The 22604-nt window shown below is 45.5% G+C and overlaps 1 protein-coding gene across 2 annotated transcripts in view; it reads left to right on the top strand.

Annotated features, from left to right (window-relative positions):
- fgf14 (fibroblast growth factor 14) overlaps nucleotides 1–22604 on the top strand; it is an 85250-nt gene that overhangs the window by 40925 nt on the left and 21721 nt on the right. Inside the window, exons 1-3 of one of the 2 annotated variants that reach the window (XM_067255090.1) lie at nucleotides 8880–9072; nucleotides 15634–15744; nucleotides 18964–19067. In XM_067255090.1, coding sequence (XP_067111191.1) covers nucleotides 8880–9072; nucleotides 15634–15744; nucleotides 18964–19067 — 408 coding nt within the window. Of the gene's footprint in view, nucleotides 1–8879; nucleotides 9073–15633; nucleotides 15745–18963; nucleotides 19068–22604 lie in introns of those variants that run through there. The other variant, XM_067255089.1, reaches the window with a different exon arrangement.

Below are 22604 nucleotides of genomic sequence, written 5' to 3'. Positions count from 1 at the left end.
TTTCCTCGCAGATGCTAGCGCAGCTCATGCAATTTGATATTGCCTGTAACAGTTTCACATGGTGCAGATCATAGCTGTAGATTATCGCATCGACACTCCCTAGCATCTTTTACCAGCATTGCCTTACCGTTCCACAGGCATTGTCAATGCCTGTTGTTCACCTTGCCTATACTTCCAAACGCACACACAGCCTCCTGCAGCTATTCCTTACTGAACTCAACACTTCTCTCTAGTGGCGGAAAAGTAGTAGGGCACTGGTCAGCCATCATGTTCTGATGAAATAAAAAAGCCGTCCCTCTATCTGCAACCACCTCTTTCCAGTTCTCTGACATAATCGCCACTCATATCTAATGAGAGACCCACTAACAAACTTCCCTCCGTATCCTGTAGGGAGTAGGAGGGAAGGAAGCAAGAAAAGGAGAGAAGGTAGGAAGGATAGATATGCTGCATTACAACTTTCTAAAGAAGGCAACTCCACTGTACCTGCTCTGGTCTCCTTTCCACTAATCCATACAGGATATAAGCCTTTTCATGATAATAATTCGTTGCAGGGAGATTATGCCCTTAAATCCCTCTCTGTAAACCCTTTACAGTATATCATTTGTGTCCCTTTCAAGCATGAAACCCTGAAATCCCATTGTGTTCATCTGAATGCTGGGGTATTTGGGAACTCTGGTTATCATAGAACACACACACACAAATGCAAACACACACACACACACACCAATGCAGCCACATACACAATGATGCAGTGCACATAACACAACTTCACACGTACACACGCGCATAAACGTGCACGCACACACAAGTAGAGCCCCAGTCCAACCGCATCCACGCTGTAATTGGACTAATTCTGTGTTTGCTGTGAGAGATAAGCTCAGTGCTGGGGAAAGTGTCTTTGTTTTGGACCGTTTGTCTTGCTGCCTGTGACAGGGCGGAGGTGTGGAGCATGTAACCAACCCGCTGCTGGACTTACGTAGCTTCTGTAGTTTTATCATAGAAGCTTTGAGGAAAGTATCCTTCCACAGTCTGTTTGTATACGGTTCTATTTTTGTTTTGGTGGGTAACGTCTTTGCTTAGTTCGACAGTCCCTCAGAGCTGATGTTCTCCACCCCTGTGTTGAAATATAGATGGGTTCCTCTCAAAATGACCCTGGCTGTGAGGCACGCCGGATGTACCAAAACTGAGGAGTGGGAGGGGAGTTCTAATCTGGCACTGTAATGCACGTAAGGTTGTCTATTTGAATTATGCAAAGATAAAAGTTATAGTTGGCTTTAGGGAGAAACTAAAGTGGTTTAGTTCTTGTATGTCTCTTTCAGTTGAACTTTTAGGCTTCCAAAGTTCCCCAGCCTTCTGGAACAAGCAAACTGTGTTCGTTTGAATAAGCATGGGGAGTTGGACAAGCTTTTGTTGGAACAGAGGGTTAGACGTTCAATATGTGAACTGTTTGCATGTGTATCTGTGTTTGTATGTCTGCGCGTACGTGTGTGAAGTATGTTTTTTCATTATGTCTTGTGTATAGGTTGTGTGTCATCTGTGTGCTATCTGGAAGCTAGTGATGCAAATCTACATATATACACTTGTGTACAGACACAGCTATTCGCAGTGATATTTTGCAGATTTCTGGACACACTTTCATATCTCTTTTCCTTATTTGACTGAACAATTATATATTTCAACCTGTTACCTTTTTAAAGTATTGTTTTGATTCTGGTACATGTTAGCATTTCTTCTTACTGAAAGTATCATTCCCAGTTTTGACTGATCATGTTCTTGTCTACTATTTTGAATATTCTTTCTAATATTGCTTGGTTTGCCCCATTATGGTATATGTAGTTTCTCCTGCACTGCAATACAGCAACGTTTGTAGTTTAATCAGCAGGAATATTCAATCCTGCAGCAATTAGGCATACTGTATCAAGAGGAGCTTTGAACTAAGTTGCTTTTGAATAAAATATTACTGTGACATCATATCACTATCACAGTGTTTTAAAATGGCTGCAAGTTAGAAGCTCTGAATGCTGTAGTGTGTGTGTGTGTGTGTGTCTTTGTGTTGTATGTGTGCTATATGTGTGTGTTTGTGCATGTGAGTGCAAGCATTTGTGTGTGTGTGTGTGCGTGGGTGGAATTCCTGCAGGCTCTCAGTCTCCAGAGGACCGTCCCAGGCTCTACGCCTCTTTGATGCTATTTGAATTGGGCTGTGGAAGAAAGTGACCGTGTGTGTGTGTGTGCTAAGCGTGTTTACTGTATGCGAGGTGTGTTCATTTCTGTTGTGGGTGTGAGGCGCCTGTGTGCGAGGCAATGAGCACACATGTAACTTGATCAGAGGTAGAGATGGAAGTGCTGCCTGTAGAGTCCCAGATCAGACTAAGATCTGAGATCAGTCTAATTAGTCAATCAATCAAATTAATCTAACCAAGATAACACCTAGTCTTGGGGCAGTTAAATAAATCAAATCAATGAAAGCAAGAAGCAAGAAGGTGCAGACCATAGGCTAACACAATACAGCATCAACACTATTTATGGTTTTAAGGACTCTGTCTAGACTCTTTCGATAGTCAGAGTTTGGTGCTCCTTTTAAAAAAATGGAATCAACCCTCAAATCAAAACATCAGGTTATGTGAGAGATGTCGAGAAAAAGATTTTATATTAAAATCATGTTTTTTGGTTGTGACCAGAATATAAGATGAAAATGTAACACACACACACACACAAACGGAAGCCTCTTCCTGCGGGGCTAATTGATATTCTCCCACACTGCCCTAGGATTCTCCACTGTGCCTGTCTCAGCACTGCTGACAGTGCACATTCCATCCCTTCTGCAGTCCTACAGGAATGGAGAGAGAGAGAGGGGGGGGAGAGAGAGAGAGAGAGAGAGAGGGAGGGAGAGAGAGAGAGAGAGAGAGAGAGGGAGGGGGAGGGGGAGAGAGAGAGAGAGAGAGGGGGGGGGGAGAGAGGGAGGGGGAGAGAGAGAGAGAGAGAGAGAGAGAGAGAGAGAGAGAGGGAGAGAGAGAGAGAGAGAGAGAGAGGAGTGACAGGGTGCGAGTGAGGATGAGGGACAAAGTGGGAGTGGGAGAGACATAGAAAGAAAGAAATAGAAGTCCATTTTGTTTTTTCTTCCTTCTTTCGGCCTCTCCGTCACTCACCCTCTCTCTATTCCTTCAACTCTTCTGCTTTTCTACCTCTTTAGCTTAGGCCTACTCCAGCTATTCTAAGCACTGCTGATTTTCACAACAGTCAAATGCTCACAGACCTCTTCTATACCCGGGATACCCACAACCCATATCCCACACGCATAGAGGTGTTGTTGTGACAGTGAACATAAGTGGGACTGTCTCTTGAACCTATCAGACCCCTCCAGGAAAGTGTCAGTGTGATTCATCTGTGGGCTCCAGGATCCCAGTGCTCTTTCCTCCTGCTGTAATCTGGTTTCCTCCTGAGGTGTAAAAGTCAAACTAAATGGCAAAAGCCCTCAGCCCTCCTGTGACACGTCCAGTATCGATCTCCCTGTCCTTTCGCTCCGTCCGAACGATGTGCGACCTCCGGAACACATTAGACTGGACCCTGCGTTAACTTTATCACCATGGACAGACCTCAGGTTTACTTTGCCAACCCAGACGGATTTGCACCCAATTTGACTGGCTGTCAGAGTCCATTTGACTCTCTCACATATCCTCTATTTCTCTTTCCCCTCTCCCCCCCCCCCCAACCTCTATATCTCTCTTCAATGCTCAACTACATGAGAAGAGAGCACGTTGTGTACAGATAGAGTCAGTGCTGGAACGTTCTAGCTGACTGTGTGGTGCTCCTGGACACGGAGATGGAATCAAGAATCCTGCAGCACACTCCGAATAAACGGCCATCCCTTTGGTTATTTCCCTAACCCTAACCCAATTTCCCATTCATCTTTTATTCGGTGTATGAGTAACACAGGTGTGCTTCATCACTGAATCCTCAAGATCCGATACGTTGATGTGCTGCCATATCCTCTCTCCCTGTAGTTTGTCCATACACTCATCGATACGATCATTAATCGTCTCACAAATGCTCTTTGTGAGAGGAAATTCAATGCTGCTTAGTAGAGCTCTTCAACCTCCCCCCCCCTCCCCCCCCACCCCAACCCTCTAAAGATCCATAAGGATGCCCCCCCCTTCGACTATACAGGCTGATTGGCCTGAACTATTAGGCTTCTATAGAAAATCGATGATCCGCTTTCACACGTCTATACACACACTCACAAACGCTCTGCTCAAGCAGTACTCTACAGCAGTGTGCTGGTTTGTGTCCGCAGATGAACGGGTGAGAGTCTGGTGTCTGGATACACCCTGAGGACGAGGCTGGACAACACACACAAAACAACCGTTTATGTATGTGTTCCGGGACATTCATTCGTTCCCTACGGAGTCGAGTTAGGGACGAGTTAAAGGGAGACAGGCCCTGAGTCCAGCCAGGCTAATATGGAGGAGAGGGGTTAAAGGAAGGGAGGGGGGAGGGAGGGAACATGAGTGCGGCCTGGGATAATCAAAAACCATGTTTACTCAATTCCAATTGGGTGACATTTGGCGTAGGGGATCTTGCTGGTGGTAACGTAATTTTGGAGTAGGGAGATTTGATTAGAACTTCCTGCCCTGATGGCTGTGTGGCTTCATAAGTCTTCCTCTGGTCTGGTCGGATCGCCAGGTTGGAGGGGGTTCAGTTGGCAACACACCATGGTCATATAGACCCTATGCAGTGTTTATAAAGCTCCCCTCCACCTTGCCTACAACACTGTGAGGGGCTGATGTTCGTCCCTGACCCTGCTGTGCACTGTCCCACTATGCTGTGATTACAAAATGCAAAATCCCAGTTTGGCTCCCATCCGTCACCTTATACGTGTAAATGTGCTTGTTCTACATGACCCCACAGTATACATCGCTCCATAGATTTGCTGTAAAATCATCTTCAATCCTTTTTTCTGCACGACCCCCTCCTTGCAGGTCACGTAAGTGTCGTTTGCCAGGGTGCTCGGACAAATTAACGTGAACAGTTTGGGGCGGATTGTCAGTTCCGACTAGCTAACCGTGTTAGCGGCTAGTGTAGGCTGTATAAATGAGAGGGGAGGCGGTGTGAGGCGGGTCCTGGTGTTGGGCTCTGGGATTGAGGACCAGGAAGGCTGGATATGGGTCAACAGTACCATGGACTCTCACACTTTCCGGAGGAAAAAACACGTAGGTATGTGAAGCATTCCTTCTCCTCGTGTGCTGTCGAGTGGTGGGAGTTTTGGATCTGCGAGTCTCATCCAGCAGGGTGTTTAAGAAGGGTGTATGTATATTCCTTGTTCTACCAGACACCGTTTACTGTTTGCTTTCTCAGTGTGTGATTGTTGTACAGATACCAAGGTCCACCTAGATCTGACCCTCATCTACTCTCCTCCTCTCTCAGATAATAAATGATGGTACGTATGTACGGACAGCAGAGACAGCAATACTGGACGTGTAATACAAAGTCAGAATGACGTTTTTATTCATCAAGTATACAGTGACAGTGTTATCTGAACAAAGCAATGCTTGAGAGGAGGCTCCTGTCAGCAATGTAGCAGCAATTATGTCAATAAATAGAAAAAAAGACACAAATAAGAAAAATAGATAAATAGGTAAATACGTTATTAGGTAGGTAAGTAAACTAAATATAAATATAAATAATATATACAACTTTGAATGGAATAGTTGTGTAGATGCTGCTATTCCATCCTATCAAGCACTTGGTTCAAATATCTCATTAGCAGTGTACAAGGATATGCCTGTTACGCCAAATTGAAATCCAGAAAACATGCACGATATTGATTTGGCCCATGTGCTGCATACAGCAGGTTGCTGTAAGATATTTTGTTCTATTGAGGCTGAACTGTCAAATGATGCACTTGATGATGATTAGATCGTATTTGTATCATAGAGACATTTTTTTACCAAAACAATTAAATAAGCCCTGTGTGTAGGAGTAAATATTCAGTTGTTAATCTGCATGTAGACTACTCAAACTTTTCAGAGACAAGAAACCCTGTATGTACTGCACTGTGTGTGTGAGTGTGCGTGTGTGTATGTGCAGATGTGTGTGCGTGTGTGTGTGTGTGTGTGTGTGTGTGCGCGCGCGCTCGCTGCTCTAGGCGTAGAGTCATTGCCTGGCTAACAGTGTCCGCTGCTGGATAGAACGATAACTGCAGCAGCTCCCTGAATATCGGGCGGCCAGAGGCATAATCTAGCGTCAGTGTTTCTCCGCATGCCGAGACTTAATGTAAAATTCTACCAGAATTTCACACGTTAAATGTATTCTAATACGGAGGTATAATTTGGTCTCAGTAAGTGAGCAAACTGCAGGTTTCAAGGGACTGCATAAGGTATACAAAAGGCGCTTTTTGCGCACTGCATGCACACGAGCAGGCACAGAAACCCGGCGATGCCGGACATGATCCTCTCTCCAACAGGCTCCTGAGGTCTCTGCCGCCGCTGTAGGTGAACACCGCCCCGGCTGTTTGGTAATGCGACTAGCCCGCTAGCCTGGCTCGGCATCAACAAGTAGCCCATCAATGTGGAAGAACGCAGCGCGGTGGGGACACAAACGTTCCTAGGAGAGCATGCCGTTTAATTACAATGACAGACAGTAGATGGCTCTCTTGAGTTTTAATTTCCATGCTTCTTGTGTTTTTGAGTCTCTATAATATCTATAATGGAGAAAGCAATGGGTATTTCGTTCAGAGGTTCATGGCAGATGCTTGTTATCTTCAAACATGCAGCATTCATTATTAACAAACCGGACATTAGAATCGTGCATTGCATATTCAACATCTTGAATTACAGTGATTTAGGATGCTCCTGCCTGGAGGTTAACTGAAAAACGCAGCGTGTTGGTTTCAATGCTGCTGTTGAATTCCAGATATTTGGCTGTGTATGCGTGTGAAAAGGAAAGACACACACACAAACACACACACACACACACAAGGAGCTGTGGACAGACAGGGTGAGAGAAAGAGAGAAACCAAGAGAAAAACGAAGAGAGAACCGCGGGAGAGATCCACTGTCCGTGGTGCTGAAACCACAGTCAAACCAAGTCCGTGCACAGAGATAATGTGAAACATAGGAACGCAATTACAATAAATATACGACAAAGCTTGGATGGATGCATGGAAGTTTGCCTTCACTCAAGTGTTTTAAAAGAGCAAAATATCTAATCTCTGATTTAGTTTATGCATCCTGTTAAACTAACACCCCCTTCTAGTGAAGTTAATCTATGCATCGTGCTTCAGATTTGTTATAGCCTATAGTCCAATGCTTGATGCCTGGCTCCATGCCCCCCAAAATGATGGGGGTCGTATGTGTTGGTTTTGGGTGCCCACATCAACCTTAGCCACTTGCCATAGAGTTTGTGCTCTAAGTACCCGTGCTGCCATCACGTTTACAGCGGGGATGTTCGTTATTGCTTGACTAAACCCGCCGTCCTGCAATCATCAAATCTGACCGACAGGCTCAACAACCAAAACCCCACTGGTAATTTCCTCGAAGCTAAAAGACTTGAGCTCGGGTGGTCAAGGGGACAGAAGTGAATGCTAACGAGGGACTGAATCGTTACGACTTGTTGATAGGAGGAGGTATTGTTCATCTACAGACGGAAACGACAGGCACCCGTTGCTCATCCCACAACGGGGAACGGACTGCGAGATGTTCCTTTCGCTTCAGAGATACATAGGGTATGCTTTGTGCAAACCACGTCTCTCTTTTTTTGTGATTACGCATGGTTTGCAGTCTCTCCTTCGCCGTGGATTTTGTGAAGCAAAATCGTAAAGTCGTATCGCTTGGCCAACTGAGAGAAGCGTTCTAAGTTTCTGCATTTGAATGCAGCTGTCACTCACAGCAGACGTCATCCGCACAGGACCCAGGTCAGCGTTGGTTAGGTGTTGTTTTTTTCTTCCCTCATCTTGTGTTTGTTTTCTGTTCACACGGAGAATCAAAAAGACAACCCAGTTGTGAAAGGGGAAAAAAAAGGAATACGAAGGAACGGTTTTCTGAAACGCACTCTGCGGTGTCTGCCTGTTTGGATAGCTTGTCTTCGATGTCAAGACTGAAAATGTAACTTACTGCACCTAGTTACAAGTCACACAACGGTGTGGCATTAATGCGTCTTCACTTGCGTGCTTATGGCGTTTCTTAACGGACGCCGGTGGACTGCTGTTGCTGAATGATACATGCAAACTTGCTGTGCGTAACCCGCGCTGTCGACAGCCAGAGCTTCTCCCCGGCGAGTCGGTGCCCGCTCTCCGACGGTAACTGTTGTCAGTAAAGGCGCTTCTCTTTGTTTGGCGACTGGTGCCAAACACATAGAAACGGCGGGTCTGCCTCTGTGTAGGGGCTGTGCAGAACGGGCTGCGAGGAAGAAAAAAAGAAAAGAAACGGAGAATATCGGAGGGAGGCTGGGGAGGGAGACACCGGCTGTGGTTATTTAGGAGAAGCTGGAACTAAAAATGTCTCAGGCAATTAACTGAAAATCCATACGCATGTATGACTGAGCATCTGCAATTTCGTTCTCGGTGAGTTAAGGCAAGATTTATTTTGAACGAGGATATTATTTTCAATGCCAATATGGAATAAAATATTTTGATATCCGTTTTCACGATGCCAATGAATTGTAAGAGAGATGACAAGTGTTTGCTATCACTACTAAAATGTAGTGATTAGACAAATATATACAAGCATCTTGAAGCATAGCGTACCTGACACGTTATCACGGACCGGACCGCCAGGCCGCCACCATGGGACTGTGACCCGGGCTGCGAGCTCTGAGAGGCGGCTGTTTGTGTAGTCTGTGCTCCGTGTGCAGACTGGACTTGAGCAGTTGTGAGATTTTGAGTCATGGCTGCTGCGATCGCCAGTGGGTTGATCCGTCAGAAACGGCAGGCGCGGGAGCAGCATGTCGACCGGCCCTCCACCAACCGGCGGAGGAAGAGCCCCAACAAGAACAAGGGGCTCTGTAATGGCAACCTGGTCGACATCTTCTCTAAAGTGCGCATCTTCGGTCTCAGAAAGCGGCGGCTACGGAGACAAGGTGTGGGAAGTTTTGTGTGAGGGTGCCTGTTAACGTGTTGTGCAGTGCAGTTACGTACACCTGTTCCCATCCATCGGAGTGAATGGTTTGAATGAGAACATCACACGCGACTTTCTCTCCATTTGTTGCATTTCTATGATAAGCTACTGGGGAAAAAAATCATGAGTCCATGACAGAAAACATGTGTCGTGTTTAATCCAACACTGCAAAACAATCCACAATTTCAACCGTTCGTAAAAGGGTAAATTGCCTAATGTGCAGTTGTGTCTAGTGGGCTGGGTATGTTTTTTCTTTAGTTTAGCCTACATGCAATCTCGGGTAGCCTATTTTACAGTCTACGGACTCGTTGCGCGTGATGCCTTTGGTTTGAGTCCTGTCCCTCTATAGCTTGGCTAGACCAGGCCCTATCCCTGTAAAGCTCATGAATTACCGAAGTGTTAGTGCACACAGTCGACTACAGTTGAGAGCAACGAATGAAACTAATTTCAATGCTAACGAAAAGGTCAATATATCCCGTGGAACGGGGGTTACGCTTTTCAAACATAATCTTTTCTTGCATAATTGTATGAATCCGAAGGCCAAAGCCCTTTGTTCCGATCCTACATATTCGTTCCACTTATGAAATGTCATCTGCGTTTTCTCTCTAACAATACCACCTTGGGACTGGTAAAGACAATTGCCATCTAACCACTTTTACAGGGTAATAAAGGGTATGTTGGGTAACAAAACCAACATAATGATTTGCGGTAAACAGCCGGCATTAGAATCATAGGATTAAAATAATCCCTCTCCTTCCGTAGCACTATGAGAGAGCGACTGATCTATGTCGATCACCAGGTGTTGCACCTGTTGCACAGTAGATGCTATCTCTGAGTGTTAAGTCCAGCCTCATGAAGTGGTTATCCGTATTGTTATTTATTAGTGTAGGTCACTTGGATCTGCCCAATATGTGAGGACCTCGAGATATTTTGTTAATTGTTTCTGTGACAAAATAATACGCCTATATGTGGTTTTCTGGTTTTTATTAAAATAAATGACAACTGCATTGCATAACATGTGTTATGATAACCACTTACTGTCTAAAGACATATCCACTGAGTTCTATATGACTAATGCATTCCACAGTATAGTGATATGAAAACCAAAATGACACCTTTCTTAAATATTCTTGTGAATAATGTCTGTGGGAACGGTAATCCTTCACCATATTCGGGTGTGTGTGTGTGCCGTGCATACGTGAGGCTGTGAATGTGTGTGGTTGTGTCTTCGTATTGGATTGCGTTCAGTGCAGGGTCCAATAAGCCAGTGGCTGTGTTCCTTGGAGGCAGAAAACGAGTGGGCTCTGCTGGGCCGAGCCAGTAGGACGAGAGGCTGATAAACCTCTAATGCGGGCTGCAGGCCAGTCTCTCTGGCTGGCTGTATATCTTAGTACCTGTCACCGTTGTCTACAGAGGGAGTCACACGTAAATAAATCAGAGAGTCAAAGATGCGGACGGCAGGCTAACCCGCAGTGACAAATTATCCTCAGAACACCTCGACAACCACATACCTTCAGCAGCCATTTTATTACAGCTTGTCTCCTAGCACCTGAAATAGTGATGAGATCCCACTGGCATTTCCCCAAGAAATCCTACTGGCACTGCCACTGGAACTAGAAATCCCTGCCTTTTGATCCCACTACCCTTAGATTCTAAAGGAGATCCTACTATCCGGAGATCCTTCTGCCCTGAAAGCCATGGTCGAACCTTGTAATAAGGCTCCACCTAACACTAAATGCTAAGATATTAACAAGATAAGAAACATGAAGGGGGAAAATATGTTCTGAAATGGATGATTTGTCCTGGTTTCTGGATGATGGAATTCTAATCAGACCACAGGGCAAATACTCGGTTGTCCCTCAGTTTAATTTGTGTTATTTGTGATTAAAGTCCTTATGGGAATATACCTCATTAATTTCCACCGCTCGCCTTAGAGTTGGGAAAATCTTTAGCAGAAGGTTTCAGACCGTAGATTCCAGGGTTCGCTAGGGACTGTTTGGAAAACACCCACACTAAGCATCTCTCTCTCTCTCTCTCTCTCTCTCTCTCTCTCTCTCTCTCTCTCTCTCTCTCTCTCTCCCTCCCTCCCTCCCTCCCTCCCTCCCTCTCTCTCTCTCTCTCTCTCTCTCTCTCTATCTCTCTCTCGGTCCTACTGCTCTCTCTTCTCTCTATCCTTTCCGACCTCTCTCCCTCTCTTTCTCTCTCCTACACACACACACACGCACACACACACACACACACTCACACACACACACAGTGTCCGGTAAGGAAGACTAATGTCTTGTTGGGTTGGATGTGTTTAATTCAATGCCGGCGTCTCTGCCGACGCCTCCCATTTCCGGAGAATAAAGCTCACTGCCCCATCATGTGATATCATGTGTGACCCGACACCGCAGTTGTCTTCATTTCAGATCCCACACAGCTAAACACTCCTGGGGTGAGGTGGTGTGAATTACACTCTTTGTGTAAGGATTTTGAGGCAGGCTGAGTTCTTTTTATATTTATTTATTGTCTTTTTTTCGTGAATATTAGGCTACTATATGTGGCATATTTGTATTTCTATGAGTTATATTTTGTCATGCGTCACGTGCACTAGTTCTACGTTGTTGTATGTTATATGTACAGGAGTTGGTTGAGATGGAAGCTTACTGGAGGACACCGTCATAATGTACGTGGTCAAGCCGAGATGAGTGCACGGGTATACTTATTCATCCCCTTAGGATCAGTGTCAGCTATCTGCTGAGTGTGTGAGTTTCCCACAGGGAGACGCACTCTTCCTTTTGAAGGCAATACAAAGCCCATGGCATGCCGGTTTGCTGAATATGCTGCCTAGGAATTGGAAAGCATTCTGTCATATCAGATTATACTGAAGGATCCAGAGACTCAGTGGGGCTAGTATTGACTATTGCATGTCCTGCAGGTGATCCAGCCTCACATACAGGGCTCTGTGCTGTATAATCCACCACCATAGATTGAAGCAACACATGATCCTGTCCGTCACAGCATCTCCGGCCAGCATTGATTCATTAATGGATTTCTCTTCAGATGTGGATACAGAGAGATGGGATAACAGCTTGACTGTAGGGATCAGTGGAGATCAGGGTTATAAAGTAATGTGTGATCTCCTATAGACACCGCTCTGTTGTGCACCCAGGCCTGTCCGCTCACAGCAGGAACAGGGCTGTGATCGCATCACCAGATTAGATGGAAAGATTATTAGACGGTGCACACAGATGAGGAGATTAGCCCATTTTGGATTAGGTCCAGGGTATCGAATGTCCATCTCCGGACAGGATTGGGACACTCACGGTAGTCCCTGGTAGGCTTTCTGACAGTAGTCTGAGACCCAGACCTAAATGCAGACCGCTCTGTCCTTCCTCATGAGTCAGACGAGGATGGTCTTTCCAAGGTTGGCTGAAAAAGACCTGCTTGTATTCCAGGAGGAGGTAAAGTGGGTCAGTTAGGACTGGACCTGCAGTTGTCAAGCTGTTGTGTACATGTGCTGTGTGTGTATGTGTGTGTGTGTGTGCATGCATGCATGCATGTGTCCATGCATATTGTGCATGCGTGTGTGTGTGAATGTGTGTGCGTGTGTGCATGCCACAGTTGAAAGCTGCCGTTTACGAGAAGAGGTGGATTGAGAATTGCAGAGGAGAAAGACAGAGAGACATAGAGAAGGAGAGATACAGGAGGAGAGATAGAGGAGGAAAGAGAGAATGTAAAGAAGGAGAGAAAGGTAAAGGTACGTCTGGTCAGTGGGGAGAGGAGAGGGGCTGCAGCAGTCATCCTAGCCCAGCTGTGACAGAAAAGAGTCTGTTCCAGTTCTGGATTTAGATGGGTTTGAAGGCAAGTCTCTCCTGCTGACAAAGAACCCAAAGCATTTACATAAAGCCACAGAAGAACGGGGGAATAAAAATATACCTCCGTTTCAAAAACCAATATCTTAGCAAACCATGACTGCAGGAGGGGATATACAGAGAGAGAGAGAGAGAGAGAGAGAGAGGGGAGAGAGGGGGAGAGTGAGAGATGGAGCGAGAAGAAGAGAGAGACATCTCGCTCAACAGCTCCACAGAGAAATCTCTCTAATGCAGAGAAGAATTTCCCCATTTTATCCTATAAACTATGTTTAGCCCCTCTCAGTTGGTCAAAACAAATGCAGAGTCATTCTCAAATGCTGTCTGTTCCTCTGACATATTCTCATATTATACCTCTGCTGGTATGCCATTTGTTTCAGGCAGACGGAGAGGACATTTATGAAATACCACCCCACTAATCAGGTTTTACTGTTAGTTTTCATATTTCTATTATACACTGCTAATTCCCTTACATGATAATGAATTCCCTCAAATCTATAGTCGTTTACAGAATTTAAAAATAACCCATAGTCTTATCTGCAGTTCACAGCAACGCCCATGAGCTGTTCCTGCGGATGACAGAAGTCCATTAACTTAACATTTCACTCCAACACATGTACCAACGTACACACATGACGTGTTCTAAAGGCATGCATGAATAATAGAACCGATAGTTGGTCCAGGGCACAGTCTTTGCATGACAAATATGTGAAAGATATTTTTCAGATAAGAGGTATAAAGAAAAAATGAGTGGCTAGGCCTTGCCTGATTTATTGTTTGGTATAACAGCAAGAACACCTGCAAACACACACACACACACACACATCCTTGCATACACAGTAACACACACACACATCCTAGCATGTACACACATGACCACATGCGTGCAGCATATGACAGACACATGTGTTTAATTTGAATGATTACTGATGGTTCACATCCGAACCATTCTAGAATCAATCACCATCCAGTCCTACATGAAGTTACTGTACGCCTCTAATCAAAGTCTGTTATTGATCAGAGGTTTGTCCTCCCGTTCTCCACTCACACACACCCTGGGGGGCAGCTGTGGTGTCATTACAAAGCCGTGTGTGTGTTTGAGTGGGGTTTACAAACAAATGGAAATATACTTAGGCAGAATGAGAGAGAGAAAGAAACGGAGACAACGGGAGAGGAAGAGAGAGTGCGCTCATTTATTTGCAGGCCTGGGTGTTCTCTGCCCTTCACTGAAGCCCTGAACTCCCTTCCTTTGATGTGTTACAGTACCTCTTTCGCCAGGCACAGGTCCAGGACACACACACACACACACATACACACTGTAGTAGTGGGGGTAGCCTGCATTTGCCGGGCAGATTGACAACTAAAGAGACAATAACAGGTTGGTGTTTGTAGCCCATTCCCAGATGAAAGGATCCCAGGTAACCCTGTCATCACAGGAAGAGAGGGATACTTAACGACATAGAGACAGACTTGTTATTCATGTGTTGTGGATGGAAAGAAAAATATATTTGCAAATATCCCATTTTGTTGCTAAAGCTAATGATTGAATGCTAAGATAACCTTTTCCCATTGTAAATCCTATCCCTGGCCGTTTAACCGAGGTGCTCTATCATGCTATTTGTGATCATTGTGTTATCATTGTTTGCCTGAGAAAGCCAGAAGTGTGTGTTTGTACAAAGCCAAGAGGCAACCTCCTTGTCACCAGGTGAAGATTTGCCAGTGGAAATTCACTAAGCTAGACACCCTTCCCAACACCATTTCCCTGGGACACTCACACTGGAACAACAGTCTCTACCTCAGGCTACAACCTCTTCAGACTGTTTTTCTGTCTGTCTAGGCACACACTTATTTGCAAACGCACTCACAGACAAACACACACACGCTCACACACATTACTCTTAAGCACACACACACACACACACACAAAGACACAAAACACACACTGACACGATGGGGCTCAGGTGAATCAACATGTCCCCAGGGCTACCTGAGAATAAAATATGGGGTGATGGCTGTCTTCACTTTAAAGTCAATGCGGATGACATGGAACCCAAGGGGTACTTGAAGACAAACACAAACACACGCGCACACACACAAGCCCCCACACCTCCTGTACACACTCAGGGTCTCACTGTGTTTATTGATTGGAACGTGAACTACATTTTATTTGAAATATTTAATTGCAAAACTGTGGCAACAAATTACATTGTCGAGGCTTGATCTTTTCATGCACACCAACACAGATCAGCTATACACCGATCCAGTGTGATGGTCTCCAGCCTGAGCCTCCAAGAGGGGGACTTTTAGGAGTTTTTATGAATACTGCTCTGTAGTTTTAGTCTGCTCATATCTCTGTATCCTTCATGGACTGAAGGTTGTGACAGCAGTAGGATTTAAATGTGCTATTTTTTCTATGGTTTTACTTTGCCGCATTGGAAGTGTTTTTAGAAGAAATCCACACAGCTCGCCATAGCCATGGTCTTTATTGATGTCACAGTCCATCCAAGTCATGTCTGCTTCTCAGTGTTGTGTTTCGAGAGTTGGATCTGATCTATCATTGCTAATCCATGTCTCTCTCTCTCTCTCTCTCTCTCTCTCTCTCTCTCTCTCTCTCTCTCTCTCTCTCTCTCTCTCTCTCTCTCTCTTTCTCTACCTTTCCCCTCCTCCAGATCCCCAGCTCAAGGGCATAGTGACCAGGTTGTATTGCAGGCAGGGATACTACTTGCAGATGAACCCTGATGGCTCTCTTGATGGCACCAAGGATGACAGCAGTAACTCCTGTGAGTATCTAATCCTCCTCTGCTTTCCACACAGGAAACACAACAGAAATATTGTATAAGACCTTTGAAACCTGTACGGTAATCTTTTAATTTAATTACTGAAATGGAATAACCTGGTTTTCTTTGTTAATTCCCATTCGGACCAAATGCCACCATATCATCGGTCCTGAACATGCATAAAAAAAGTGTGTGTGAGTGAGCAAGGGAGAGATAGAGAATAAGAGATCGGGACAGATAGGAATATTACACACTGGAAAGAAATGACACACAACCTATATAAATGAGTATTCAATTTGACTTACATGTAGCAGACACTCTTATCCAGAGCGATTTACAGTAAGTACAGGGACATTCCCCCAAGGCAAGTAGGGTAAAGTGCCTTGCCCAAGGACACAACATAATTTGTACTTCCGGCAATCGAACCGGCAACCTTCTGATTACTAGCCCGATTCCTTAACCGCTCAGCCACCTGACTCCCACTTTTACATATTTAAGTAACCAGATCACCATATATGATAAAGATAAAATAAACTAAATTAACCAAGCTATGTACAGACTCGTGAGCTTATCACAGGTTTAAATCATCATCTTCCCAGGGAAGCGCAGCTGTGTTCAAGATGAAGAGCGTCACTTCCTCACAGCATGATAAAGACAACCAACACTTAGGGAAAGGAAAAATAAGAATACATATATTGTAAAAATAATATAAAGTCATATAATAACTTGTAGTAAACCAACCTATATATATATATATATATGAGAGAAAGAGCGAGGGGAGAGTATTATTAGATGTCTCTGGCACTGATTTCCGAACTCTCCAGGCTAGCTGCTTAATGTGATTTAGTGGGCAGTGTGACTGGCTCGTCTATTATTCCTGTCTCCAGGAGAGGAGATGACATGTGTCACTTCCTGTTGACAGACCCACATAAGTATATGGACACCACTAATCCTGCACCTAGAGGGTTTATAAAAGTTTTTTTTAAAGGGGTTTTCTAATCATGATCCCATGGGATGGCCTCATAAAACTGAAACCCTTTTACTTATATTACATGTGTATGTACTATGTATTAGGGGTGGGGGGGAAAAAACGAATTTATGTGAATTGAAAAAAATAAATAAAAAATTGTGAATCGATTTTTAATCGAATCGTGACCCCAAGAATCGAATAGAATCGTGAGGAACCAAAAGATTCCCACCCCTACTATGTAGTATACAGTACATGTGTATTTATACTAGACTCAGTTACCATTTCTACCAAGCCTTCTATGTGATCACACAGATACAACTAGCCGAGCCCCCTTCCTTTAATTGGCCCTCTGCCTTTCAAACCAGAGCCCATATTTCCTGTCTAAGACCACAGACGCACCAATACCAATTACCTGGGGGTCAGCTCAGTTCATTACTAAATCAGTCGGGCACACACACTTGGTGTCACAGTCAGGGACACACACCCTGTTTTCCTCCCTCACTTCAAGCAGCCATTAGCTAACTGCTCCAGCGAGAGTGCTACAACAACAAAGACAACCTTCAATCTGACATGCACCACTGGTGGCTCCAATTACAGCCCTGATACTACTAGCGCATCTCAAGTGGGTGGTGCTGCCTCTCCATCTGTTAGTATGACTGCCCCCTAGGCTGGTAGTGCTACTGCCTCTCAGACTGGTAGTGAAGCTGCCTCTCAGGCTGTTAGTTCTATTATCTCTCAGGCTAGTGGTGGTGCTGCCTCTCAGCCTGGTGGTGGTGCTGCCTCTCAGGCTGGTGATGGTGCTGCCTCTCAGCCTGGTGGTGGTGCTGCCTCTCAGGCTGGTGATGGTACTGCCTCTCAGGCTGGTGATGGTACTGCCTCTCAGGCTGGTAGGGCATCTGCCTCTCAGGCTGTTAGTTCTATTATCTCTCAGGCTAGTGGTGTTGCTGCCTCTCAGCCTGGTGGTGGTGCTGCCTCTCAGCCTGGTGGTGGTGCTGCCTCTCAGGCTGGTGATGGTGCTGCCTCTCAGCCTGGTGGTGGTGCTGCCTCTCAGGCTGGTGATGGTACTGCCTCTCAGGCTGGTAGGGCATCTGCCTCTCAGGCTGTTAGTTCTATTATCGCTCAGGCTAGTGGTGGTGCTGCCTCTCAGCCTGGTGGTGGTGCTGCCTCTCAGGCTGGTGGTCGTGCTGTCTCTCAGGCTGGTGGTGGTGCTGCCTCTCAGGCTGGTGGTGGTGCTGCCTCTCAGGCTGGTGGTGGTGCTGCCTCTCAGGCTGGTGGTGGTGCTGCCTCTCAGGCTGCTGGTGGTGGTACTGCCTCTCAGGTGTTAGTTCTACTATCTCCCAGGCTGCTGGTGGTAGTACTGCCTCTCAGGTGTCAGTTCTACTATCTCCCAGGCTGCTGGTGGTAGTACTGCCTCTCAGGTGTCAGTTCTACTATCTCCCAGGCTGCTGGTGGTAGTACTGCCTCTCAGGTGTCAGTTCTACTATCTCCCAGGCTGCTGGTGGTACTGCCTCTCAGGTGTCAGTTCTACTATCTCCCAGGCTGCTGGTGGTAGTACTGCCTCTCAGGTGTCAGTTCTACTATCTCCCAGGCTGCTGGTGGTACTACCTCTCAGGCTGGTGGTGGTGGTGCCTGTCTGTTGCTAAAGACAACACTACAATAAGCTTGTCATTTAGAAAATATATGTAATAAATATTTTTGAAAACCAAGGAGAAATCACAGCCAGTTGAACACTTTAAACAACAGTTAACAATCACCTGCATTGTATGTTTGTATTTTTTAAAGTTCCAATTTTTTTAAATTAATTATGGTATTTTTTACGTGATTGCTACCAGCAAGGCTAACTACTGCTATTTCACATATATAGTTGACCATATCTTTATTTAATTTTAGCCACGGCTACTCCTTCCACAGTTTTTACAATAAATAGACATGCCTAAAAATGACAGGCAGGTACAAAATGTGAGTTTCATTCCCGACTGTGCTGCTACGGTTTTGCGGAAGGTTCCATTCCATGTTTAATGCAACATTAAAAAAATTGGCATAATATGTACCACCAAACGTAGGTACAGAGCTGGAGACTATGGACAGCTGGGACAGTCGCAAGCACACTTCACAATTTCCCCATAAATGTTACTCCTCACTAGTTGTATAATGATATACTTTCTCTGTCTGTCTGTCTGTCTGTCTGACTGTCTGTCTGTCTGTGTATGTCCGTCTGTGTGTGTCTGTTTGTCTGTCTGTCTGTCTTGCAGCTTTGTTCAACCTCATTCCTGTGGGACTGAGAGTGGTCGCCATTCAGTCGGTGAAGACAGGGTTATACATCGCCATGAACGGGGAAGGGCATCTCTATACATCAGTAAGTCACTCCTTGCTGCTCTATTCTACTGTCCTCCAATGTATTCACCATGCACTTTATAGTGCACTTTAACTGTTAATACGCACATGCTCAAACACACTTACATTAACATGATGGCATGCCCAAAACACACAAACACACATATATGAACATGCACACACACACAATAACAGCGTTAACCTCATGCTTCAAATGTGGGCTTCCCACAAAGAGAGAGCCTGTGTATAATATTTACCACCTTCACTGGAGGCTAATTGCATTTCTGAGGAGGTGACCAAACCCATTAAATAATGCTTTGTGCATATAGATTCATTTTCTTCAAATCGAATGCTTGTCCAAGCAACCTGAATTCTGCCAGGAAACACCTCCCTCCTCCTCCACACCTGTCACTCATCTTAGGCACTCTACTCTACCACCTCCACCTAGGACACCCTCTCTAGGGGGGAATAGGGCTTCTTCATTGCAACTCTTCTTTGATTTGGAGCCATAGACCTAGAATAATCTCACCTGTACTGTAAAAATGCCAGTCTACCTTCTTACTGCAAGAGATATTGCAAAAGAAAACATTCAGTGTGATAGAGATGGATAAAAAATATACATATACACCATATAAATGTTTTATGTAAATCATATACAGCTTCTTTGATATGAATAAAATAAATACACTCTTCTTGTACTGTAGATAGGCTTATTCATTAGAGCCACTGTCTATGATTCCTCTCCCTGTCCTCGTAGCGTCTACATACACACACACACACACACACACACACACGCACACACACACACACACACACACACACACAGACAAACACACACACATAGTACATTAAATCGGCATTCCTGCTCCCCCCTGCTGTCCTTCCTGGTTAAGGGCTGAGGGGAGAGTCAAGGCATCTCAGCCAAGTCAGAGGGACAGGTATGGAATGGGATCCCGTAACCCCTAATCACCACTTGGCTAAAGCTCTGAAACAAATTATACTGAGAGGGATTGACCTAGAATCGTATGGATTGTGCAAGGGGAATTTACAGCAGGGATTGAGAATTAATATACATTATGGAGCTATAAACTGCATGACAATGCAAGGGGTTTAAACTGGTTGTATGGGTCCTTGATCTGCACAATTAGCTCTTTCTATATCCCCCCTGATCCCTTTCTGGCTTTCCATCGCTCCCATGTCTCTCTTCCTTATCGACAGCGATAAATCATTGTTTGCACCTGCATATTGGAGTAATGTATTCATTGCTCTTTGCCTTCTATCAAACAGTCATTTCATCTTATCAGTTTAAATGTGTGCTTCATGAGGCTTTAAGACATGCATCAACATTCATCAGACCACAGAGGCAGCAACGCTGTGTGTGTACAGCTGAGCTCAGAGGTAAGAGGGTATGATGGGGACAGGTCCTTCTCTCTTATGAGACTGCCCCCCCCCCCCCCCCCCCCCTCCCACAACTCAGACCTCTTAAGCCCCCACTGCCAGCCCCTCACCACCCCTCCCAGGCCCCTGCAATCCCTTCACCTCCCTCCAGGCTGTCGCTGCCTCCTGGAAGACTCTGTGCTCCATCTGCACCTTATTTCGGTGCTACTGCAGCCCTGTGAGCAGACCCCAGCTGTCCTCACACACTAGCACAGGGCTACATCCCTGCTATCCCTCTTGTGCATATGTGTAAATGACTCTCCTAATGGCAGCCCGCAAAATCACACCTTTTCATCCTCCTCCACTTCCTCCTACAACTCTTCCTTTTTCGTTCTTTCCATTACCACAATATTTCTTTGTGAGTGTGCACCTCCTGAGATGGTCGACCTTTTCTCGTCCATTACAAGCATTTGATTACGGGGCACTTACATTTCCAGTAAACACCTTCCAGACTGAAGGGAAAGCAAAGTTGAGGGGACCGCTGAAAGAGAGTGTCCTCACCTTGTGAGGAGTAATGTCTCGACGCAAGACGTTACTCCTCTGGACTCTAGAGGATTGGAATGGGTTCCTTCTGAAAAGCAGACAGTCTCTTTTCTCCCCTGTAGTTTATGTGACTTGCATGTGTGATTGTGTTCGCCTTTGGCCATAATTAATCAAACAGTAACACAAACGTTGTGATAGTGCAGTTTGATAAGGAGCGGAATGACAATCTTTAGAAAAGAGGAGAAATAAAGGCGGATACCTAGGTCTTGAGGGAGAAGATGGGAAGGCCATTTTAGCCTCTCTGGTTATGCCTCATATCTCTTTGAGGATAGGAGTCTAGGAGTGACAAGATAGGCATCATAGAGAATATGCAGTCTGGCACAAAGGACTAGGGTATATAAAAGAGAGTTCAATCATCTCTCCTCTTTTCACTCTAGTCCTTTTGTATCCAGAGCAATACTCCTGGCTAATTTCTCCTCTCCCTTGTTCCAACCATGTGACATTTCTCCTGCCCAACAATAAGAGGGAAGATTTCTCTCAATGGTTCCGTACACTGTCACTGTCTCTCTCTCTTTCTCCGGCGAACTGCAATCAGGAGAAACGGATGTTATCGTCACCCTTCAGATAGCTGTAATGGTGGTGTTTATGCAAAACAGCAAAGCAGAAGACAAATTTAAATTGAGAAAAGAACACGAGCATTGCATTATGCTACAAAGACTCTTGTGACCCCAACAAGTCTCACACAAGGTTTATGTCTCTTTCACCGCTGTAAGGAAGACACTGGGGTCTCTCCCTCCCTCTCTCTCTATCTCTCTCCCTCTCTCTCCCTGTCTCTCTCTCCCTGTCTCTCTCTCTCTCCCTATCTATCGAACCTCTCCTTACAAAGGTCTCTCTACAGGAAATGTTGCCCATGTCACGTTCCGTTTAGATACAGAGCCCCCCCACCACCACCGCCCCTTTGGGCTTCCCGTTTTTGTTGCTTTCCCACACGACACGTTTCGCGACACGTTTCACGACGCTCTCAGTGACTCCATCCGACAGGGTGACCCTAACTCCTACACAAATGAAATCCTTGAGAGGACATGGTGTCAATACTTCAGACACTCTGCGGTATGAGGCACGTCCTGTAAGGGGGGGGGGGACTTTATAAGCTGTAGAAAGGGGCCCCGTGTTGTCGAGTGTCCAAACACACGGGGGCATGTCATACTGCAGCCGTCGCCGGCTCCGACAACGAATGGAGCCTGATGTGTTCACGCACGCTCCAACGCGGTCAATGTAAAAACAGGACAAAGAGAATGGAGGGTGGGGGCATGCAGGGGAGGAAGAGGAGACAGAAGCTTATACGTCATCTGGTGGAGTGAGACGGACAGGCAGCTTCTAGTGAGAGGAGTTGGAGGAGGCAGAGGAGGAGGAGGTTGCTGGGATCCTTTGTGCTCCAGGGGTGTGAGGACAACTTTAATGCATCCCTCTTTTTTCTGTCATCCACTTCATGCTGCTCTTAAAGTTTTCCTAAGTGAAGTGCCACTGCACTGGGTTCTCTCTGCTCCCATGGTCCAATCTCTAGATTTACATTTAGTCATTTAGCAGACGCTCTTATCCAGAGCGACTTACAGTAAGTACAGGGACATTCCCCCCGAGG

This window comes from Osmerus mordax, chromosome 2 (assembly GCF_038355195.1).
Source record: "Osmerus mordax isolate fOsmMor3 chromosome 2, fOsmMor3.pri, whole genome shotgun sequence".
Classification (NCBI taxonomy): Eukaryota; Metazoa; Chordata; class Actinopteri; order Osmeriformes; family Osmeridae; genus Osmerus; species Osmerus mordax.
This window is presented reverse-complemented; position numbering and strand designations above follow the sequence as displayed.